Here is an 8,628-nt window from a genome sequence, read left to right as displayed (position 1 = left end):
AAATTATATTGCGAGAAACTGAATACATATGAGATTTTGATAGGTTTAAATAGTGTGATAACGAGTATGTATACGAGTATGTATGTACAGAGTGATCGCGAGTGCATTTGAATAATCAAAACAAAAGTAATGATTATAATACAATATTATAAACGACATGAAAAAGTAGAAAAAAAGTTACGTTTTTTTAATATCTTCAATTAAATATGCATCCATCAAGTATAAATATTGATTATGACTAGCTACATATTATTTTTAGTTAAATATTTTATATGTTATCTTTTAAATACTTTGAAGTTAAATCTCAAAAAATATTATTTGAGAAAGTTCAACCTATTTTATTTTTAATTACAGTTAAACTATTAAACATCATTTATATATAGTTGTTTGAAAATACAAAAGGTGCAATTCTTATAGATTTTTGACACATAACACATCCAATACACAATCAAAATATTTGAATAAGTTGAGTTTGAACTCTATATGTTTGATATATAAATATCACACGTTATACGTAAAAAAATTAAAAATTACATAAAATTATATTGACATCATTTTGAACAAATATTAATTGATTTGGAACATAACGTATCGTGAAATGATATAATTTGAGAACTTAATGTTAATTGTTGTATTATTCGAATAAATAAGTAGTGTTGTGGGGTGAGGTGATTAAAAAAGATAAAGTATGTGTATTGTAGGGTATTGTTACGGGGTGAGTTGACTAAAATAAGTATAAAATTTTACCAAATAAGGAAAGATATTATGAATAGATAAAAAAGGAAAAAGGGAAAATGATTTAGAATAGGTGGGAGTATGATATTTGATCAGTCACAAAATAATTTATAAAACGTTGATCATGAATATTTAATTACCACTTATTAGTTTTAGTTAAAATTGTATGTATTTTATTTTAAAACATTGAAGTTAAACGTAAAAAAAATTGAGAAAAATTAATTTATTTTTATTTATAAGTAAAAATATTAAAGTTCATATATAAATTATGTTATTTTTCTTTAATTATAATAATAAAATTTTAAAACAGGTCGCGCAAAGCGCGAGATATTATCTAGTTAAATACTAATTTTAAGTTATAACTAGTGCAGATCCGGCGCAAAAGCGCGGTTTTTAAAATTTTTTTTTTTATAAAGAATTTAACAATTAAATTGACTGTAAATTTTTTTTTTAATAATGTGCAGTAATAAAAGGTAGAAGAAATAAAATTAGACATTTTTAGCCTAAATGAAATTGACCCTTGAACTAAATTTTTTAATAAAAAAGTTATTTATTATAAATAAGATTGTCAGTTTAACATAAATAACACATGATTGTTTTTTAACTATATAAAATATTTCAGCGAAGTGTATAACTATAACAGTTATTGTAATTTTTGTTAAAACATACAAAATAACAAATACAATATAAAGGAAAAATGCGAAAATCATATAGTAATTTAATAATGTGAGTAATATTTATGCATAATTCATAAAATGGGCTAGTGGAAAAAGCAGGTATAGTGGAACATCAATTAGTAGCTCATTGTTTAATTATAGTTTAGGATTTAGGAAGGAGCCCAGTTGTGAGTAAATATTGTTTAGGTGGGAAAAAAAAAAAAGAGAATGTCTTATTCTCTTAATAGTACGAGGGATATTTTAGGGGTAATTGATATGTTGTGAACTTGTGGTTGATTGAAAATTAATCTGATCAATTAATATGAAAGATTGCATAATATATTAGGGGTAATTGATTGTGATTGCAGATTTCGGGGATAATATTGTAAAGATTTCATAATATGAGAGGCAAAACAAATATTTGTTTACATGTATAGGATTGCATAATTTGAGAGTCAAACCATATGTTTGTACTGTGTTTCCATTCATAGGATTCAAATTGATTCAAATTATACGTTAAAATCGATGCAAATGCAAATTTGATTTAATAAAAGTGGACGGCCCAACTTAGCAGGCCCATCAAAGAGTAATGTATGTTAGGCGGGAATCTATTTGAGAATTTTATTCTCTTAATAGTAAGGGAGATGTTTAAGTATATTAAATACTAATTTATACCAATACTTGTGTAAAACTGTTTTAGACTCACTATGTCCCGGTCAATAGTTATCTATTTCCATTTTGGGGTGTATCATTGAATAGTTATCTATTTCTATTTTTGTTAACCTTTTGTGGGCCATTTTTCATGTGTATGCCGCGTTAAGTGATTTGTGTGGTCCAAATTCATCCATATTTGTTTCCTTAATCTTTGTGTCAAAAGTAATAGATAACTATTGATGGAGACGTAGGGAGGAGTGTACGTAATTTCCTTATTAAAATTAGAGTAAATTATCAATTACACCCACGCCAAATACACATTTTTACATTTACTCCCACGTCAATTTTTTTTTTTAAATTACACCCAAATTAATAGCTCCGGTTATAATTTGCACCCAAGGCCATTTTCAGGTGAAAAAATTAATAAAATGACGATTTTGCCCCTGCATCTATTCTATCTTCTTTATGCTTCCCTTTCATTTTCTCAGTAACCACCATCATTTTGTATTTTCGTTGCTCCCTCTACATCACCATGGTTGAACCTCCAATTAGTAGTTGACATGGCTCGCACACCACCATAGTACTATTTGAAATTGGAGTAATCGGTCCACATATATCGGCATGAACAAGCTCGAGTTTCTGAGATGCATGCTCTCCAGGTACTTCTCTTAGGAAAAGAGACGCAATGTTGTTTTCCTTTCAAACAGTCAGGTACACACAAACAGTGATTTCGTCGATCTCGGATAACCCTCTCACCATTTCTTTCGGTTGTAGTGTTTTCAGGCCTTTGTATTCGAGATGGCCATACCTCTTATGCCATAGTTCAGTGACATCTCCATCTTTAGTTGTTGTACGTAGACAAAAGTCGACTTCAATTGCACTTCCGCCAATTCCGCGGTCAATTGCACTTTCGAATTGATTGCTAATTTCGGTTTTATAATGGTCCAGCATTAACCGTGACATTATTTGTAATGTTTATAAATTGCTTGGCATTAAACAATGGGGGACTTACCTTGAGGAGGGGGAGGTCTTTAAATTAAATTGGGGAAGATGAGGGAGAAAGATATAGAAGAATGGATGAGAATGAGGAGAAAAAACAAGGTGGGTTCATAGAAGAAGGAGGAAGGAAGGGCAAAATCGTCCTAAAATCAATCTTTTTTAAAAAAAAATTGAATTTTGACGGAAAAGTGGCCGGATTCCGATATTGGGTGCAATTTGTAAACTGAGCTATTAACTTGGGTGTAATTTAATAAAAAAATTTGACGTGGGAGTAAATGTAAAATTGTGTATTTGACGTGGGTGTAATTGATAATTTACTCTTAAAATTACAATTTGTTAGCTTGTTTCCAAATATGCCATCTAATCATTGTATGAACCGAAGACCTATTAAAAGGTAAACACTAAAAATTAAACATGCAGAGTGTGTGAAGTGTGCTGTGCCTGAGCAATGAGATATGAAGAGAATAAAAACTACACAAGGTTGATTTGACTAACCATAAGATCACAACTGAATCGATACTGCCAATCTGCCATATGCATGTTGAAGATACTTAGTACAACAGAGATCAAATTTTCTGACTAAAAATAATCATATTATTACTCCAAAAACTTTGCATAATATACTCTCATTTCTCTCGCTCTTTTTCTTCTCTCTGATCCACTGATTTTGTCCACTACAAGGTTTTCTGTTTTTTCAACAACAACGAAATTCCTGAGTACCTGAATGGCTCCTACAAATTGTGTGGTAAGGGGAAATCGAATGTACTGCTTACATTAGACGCTGTAAATAATCTTAAAATGCATGTTTTAAAATGTAGCTTAGCTTGTTTGCATTTTTGGAGGATTTCAGGAAGGAATGGAGAATTTCCGCAAACTAGTCACTCAGCAACACCCTTCCTTCTTTCAGGTGTTTCTTCCTGAACAGAACTCCACTAAATTGGTATGTTCACTGTTTAATTTAAGCTTGAGTTTTTTTTCTTGTGGTAGTAATAAATTACACTCACTGAGAATAATTTATTTAAGCTCGGGATTTAAGCTCGGGTTTTGTCTTGTGGTAGTAAGTTGAAGAAACGAAACTTGTTTATGCCTCATATTACTGCATGATGAAAATTACGTCAATTGTTTAATCGTGAACACGTATGGAAATGCGGTGCAGGCTATACCGCGAGCATTTATCCGTGAATTTAAGGGAAATATTCCTGAGGAAGTGACACTAAAAAGTGTAGGAGGAAAAGTTTGGAATGCAAAAGTGGAAAAAATAGGTGACAGGGTATGTATAACACAAGGATGGGAAAACTATGTGAATGATCATTCCTTGGAGAAAGGTTGTTTTCTCACCTTCAAGTACCTACAAGATTCTACCTTCTTTGTGTTGGTTTTCGGCTCAGACGGAATCATCATGGACGAGCCCGTAGATGCAAGAACAAATGTCCCATCATCAAGAGGTATACAATGTTAAATATTTGCCTCGAGTTAAACTGTCTATGTTAATTGACCATGCAATGACCTGAAATCAAATGGCTTGTATATGAAACGACGCAAATTTGTACCCTTTTTGAACAATCTGACTGTTCGGGCTAGAGTTTTGTGTAATTAATGGGGTTGGTTTCAAACTTATTACCCAAAATGGGTTCACGTCATCACCGAAGCTAGGCTCGGATTTAAGTCGCTTTCCCGCTAAGCGACCATATTTTGGGCGACAAGTAAATAAAGTTGATATTAGAGTTATCAAAAAATAATGTAGCACAAGGAAGTCGAACCTAGAACTCAGGTGCTAACTGCATGCACTTTAACCACCAGACTAATGTTGTACTTCATTAATTCTTAGATTTTAAGATGCATTTAAGACTCGCTACCTGATGAATTTAAATATTAAATATTAAATTCGTATTTGATTAACAAGCATTACCTTGGTTTGGTGGTTAGTGTATGTTGTTAATTAGAGGCATGAGATCCTGTGTTTGATTCGCCCTATGTACAATATTTTTTTTTCACAAAAAAAATTATAATTGCTATAAAGTCGCTATGCCCCTGAGCGATTAGTCCAAATTCAATTTTTTTTATATATATTTTCTACTTATTTCCAAGTCGCTCAATGGGCGAGCGATTTCACCTCAAGTCGTCGTCCGACTTAGCGACTATAATCCGAAACCTAGCTTTGCCAAAACCGAGCCTACGTGGACCTATTTTGGGTAATTACTTTCAAAGTCACCCCATTTCGTTAATATGTTTCTCATTGAACCCCATTTTGGAAAAAAAATCGTGCATCTTCTTATATGCAGGTCGAAAATGGAATGAGGGTGTGTCCAGTACGAGGTTCTTTAAGAAATACGGTCCAGGCTTCAAGAATTATGTGGTAAGGATTCTAGTAAATACTACTATACGATAGATATGTGGTCGTAACTTATCTAAATTTGTTTACCACTGTCATGGATTGATTCTTTGTTAACGTCCGGGTCGAGTGACTATCATGGCTATGTTTTCTTAATATTTTTCTTTTGGCAGTGCATACCAAATATTGTAGCTGAGGCCTGTGTTATCACAGTGGGAGAGCCAGTGAAGTTGCGGAACAATGTAGGAGGGACTACAAGAACAGAATTGCGACAGACACAAGACCGATTTGTTTTGGGATATGGATTAAGAAACTACTGGCCCAAGTGCCAATTCAAGAACGGCGAGAAGCTGCAATTTGACGTCATTCGCAGATCCAATGGACACATCAAAGAGGTCTTTGTGACCAGTACTTCCAGGGAGATGCCAATAGCCCGCAAACCCCAAGGCGAGGTTTAGGATGGCGAATTGGTGATCAACTGATGTCATCTTATCGACTGTCAAGCTAGTATTTACTATACCATGATATTGTCTTAAAACGTTTCATTATCAATAGTCGAACTCTTCAGCTAAAAAAAAAAAAAATGTTTCTTTGTATAATTTGGTGAAGCCTATTTTGCTTAGCTAGCCATGTGCCGGTCAAAAGCTAGACATGAGACAACCCTGCCTGACCCGACCCTTTCCAGGAGCTGATTCGGGGTTTGGCCCGGCCTGACCTCGGTACATGGCACCTCTAAGTCATAGACTTGGCGGAACAACTTTGGTTGTTAGCTAGGCATATAGCAAGTTTCGTCAAGGTAAACACATTATCTACTTGTGTATCATGTTTGCATAGAATCCTTAAGAGGCTTCAAAAGTGGGTAATCTTCGTGAAGCCGTTGCTCTGACAATGTATCATTCTCTACTTGAGGTGTCCAAAGCACTTGAGCCGCCTGCACCAAATTATACAAGGAAATGAGATGGTTAAATAATAAATACTACTACTCCGTAGTTCATACCGAGTCTCGCCACTATTCTCTCAAATGTCTTAAGTAGAGCCTGTTAAAATCCATCAACGTTATTGGCAAGACCCGCTACCCCACTCACAACCGTAATTAATTAATTTTTGTGCATAAAGTAATAAATAGAGCATTTTCAAAGAATCAGAGGGAGTATTATCTACTGAACTATCAATATTTTAGAAACAAAATCTTAAAATCATTGCATGTCGAACGAGGTGGAAGAGCAGTTTTACAATTTTGAATGCAAGTTGTGAGTATATCATCTTAAGTCCTGAATAACTTTTTCCGGTTCTATGTATCAAATCCAATTAAAAATATCAAACTGCGATTTCTTTACCATGGTATGGTGGTAAGGAAGAGATCCATGTTTTTGTAATGCTTCTTTCAGCTCGGCATTCCCTTTAATTGCTGGTAGTTCAAGTACTCCTTGAGCCACCACCAAAATGGTAATCTGCGCAAAAGATGGAGCGCTGGTGAAGTCGACAAGAACAACCACTAGTATGCTATCTATTGTCTACTCTATGGTTAAGAATAATTGTATGATTCTTACCACTATGAGATCGGTGTTTGGTGCCGGTGGCTTTAGCACTTATTTTAGTTTGTTTCTTTATGTTGTCGACATTGACGAGAGTCTCCTCATCAAACTTCCCTCTTTCTTCTCTAGACATTTGATTGAACAAATTTCCGCAATCCACAATCCAGCTTTTAGTTTCCACCTGATGCACGCCAATAATGTAAGATGAAAGGAATTTATTTTTCTAATAACTTGAGAACTGATTGGAATTATATTCGTACTATAAAACATTACAGTACTCCGTATCAAACAACAATTCATGAGGGAGTACAACTTACCGATGAATAAGCTGAAAAGAAGCAATCAGGGTGTCGAAGTAAGGCCTGTACTGTTTCTGCGTCGAGGTAATTCAACAGAATTTGAGCATGCATACGTACATCAGTAAAACAAAGTTGGCAAAACAATAAGACAGTACCCTTTTTTTCAATTTTGAACATATCTGATCTATATGCATTATCATGAAAAGAGATTACAAACTTGTCATGAGTCGTGACCTATGTTACTTAGACTCTGCAAATCACCATTTTAAATAAGAACCACATGTTCCGTCCTAATGTAAGACTCGACAACATTACGAACATTCACACATAAAGATCAATTGTGAGATCAAGTCTGAGATTGCGATTTAAAAGCACGAGTTCACTTAAATTTATTACATTTATTAGTTGAACCATTGGTTTACAAGTGATCACAGTGAAAAAAGCAATGCAATTTTACGGAATAAGCTACCGCGTGCCTCACAAAGAAACAGAAAAGCAATGTGTAGTTTTTACCTGTTAAAACGTAGTTTATGCCCTTTGATGTTGAAGTATCAGCTGTTAAGAGCAATCTTATTAAGCTCACTTTGAAGTTTTTTTTTGTGGTTCCTAGAAGCGCAACCTACGATTCACACTTCCTTAATTATTTGTTCTCATATACACGGGTGTACTTGAAAATCACGATCATCTCTATTTTCTGAAAATAGAGCTTCTTAATTGCATTTGTGACTGTGGTACTCGGGAACCTTAATATAGTATCACCTCAATCATGATAACTTATTTCATTAAAACCAATCGAAAAAAATATAGACATTTTAAAAATTTTATATACATCTGATGTATCACATCAATAACGTCATCAGATATGTACATATTAAAACTGCCAAGAGTTATTATATTGAAATTGATAAGACGAATTTTAATTAGATGGAATATACACCACCTAGTACACGGCCTTATAAATTAATAAATTTTCAGGAAACAAGACGTAAAAAGGAAAAATACCAGTATAATAGCTAGAAAAAGTACCTGAGTTTTAATGATGGTATATCTTCCTAGAGCCGAGGATTGCAAGTTATGTAAAACAATGATAAATAAAATTAGGGTTTTTCTCACTGGTATCCCTGAGTTAACGACTTTTCCCACTGGTACCCCTGCCTTTTCATAATTCTCAATTATACCCCTAAACTTTCTTATTTACTCTCAGTAGTGGCCATCTTATCTTTTCCGTCAAAATTATTTCCGTTAGATGCTGACTGTACTCTCTTTCTCAAAATCCACGATCAAAATTCATACCACCTGTTATTCTTCCATGCTCTATTCAACCTCCTCTGCTTCTTTTCCAATTTCTTCATCAAATCCATCAACACGCACCATAATTTCAACCTAACACCTTTATTCATTTTATTAGTTGCTAATCC

General features: G+C 33.7%; 1 protein-coding gene and 1 long non-coding RNA gene across 2 annotated transcripts; one reads left to right on the top strand and one right to left on the bottom strand.

Moving 5' to 3' along the window:
* The first annotated feature begins 3,526 nt into the window (after positions 1-3,526).
* LOC141638100 (putative B3 domain-containing protein Os03g0621600) lies at positions 3,527-5,955 on the top strand. The gene is made up of 5 exons (XM_074447533.1): positions 3,527-3,789; positions 3,895-3,984; positions 4,201-4,489; positions 5,327-5,400; positions 5,550-5,955. Exons 1-5 carry the CDS (start codon positions 3,769-3,771, stop codon positions 5,832-5,834), a joined length of 759 nt encoding a protein of 252 aa, XP_074303634.1. The 5' UTR covers positions 3,527-3,768; the 3' UTR covers positions 5,835-5,955.
* Positions 5,871-6,827, bottom strand: LOC141638101 (uncharacterized). The gene is made up of 2 exons (XR_012541999.1): positions 6,714-6,827; positions 5,871-6,307 (listed from the first exon to the last, which is right to left on the bottom strand). It is a non-coding gene; the product is annotated as an uncharacterized LOC141638101 (long non-coding RNA).
* Between the last annotated feature and the right edge of the window lie 1,801 nt (positions 6,828-8,628).

The sequence above is a fragment of the Silene latifolia genome, unplaced genomic scaffold, assembly GCF_048544455.1.
Source record: "Silene latifolia isolate original U9 population unplaced genomic scaffold, ASM4854445v1 scaffold_177, whole genome shotgun sequence".
NCBI lineage: Eukaryota > Viridiplantae > Streptophyta > Magnoliopsida > Caryophyllales > Caryophyllaceae > Silene > Silene latifolia.
The sequence above is the reverse complement of the archived record's forward strand: the minus strand, read 5'-3'. Positions and strand labels throughout refer to the sequence as shown.

Coding starts and splice junctions, on each gene's coding strand:
- LOC141638100 (XM_074447533.1), top strand. CDS start 3,769: ATGGCTCCTACAAATTGTGTG. Junction 3,985..4,200: donor AACAGAACTCCACTAAATTG/GTATGTTCACTG, acceptor AATGCGGTGCAG/GCTATACCGCGAGCATTTAT. Junction 4,490..5,326: donor AAATGTCCCATCATCAAGAG/GTATACAATGTT, acceptor TCTTATATGCAG/GTCGAAAATGGAATGAGGGT.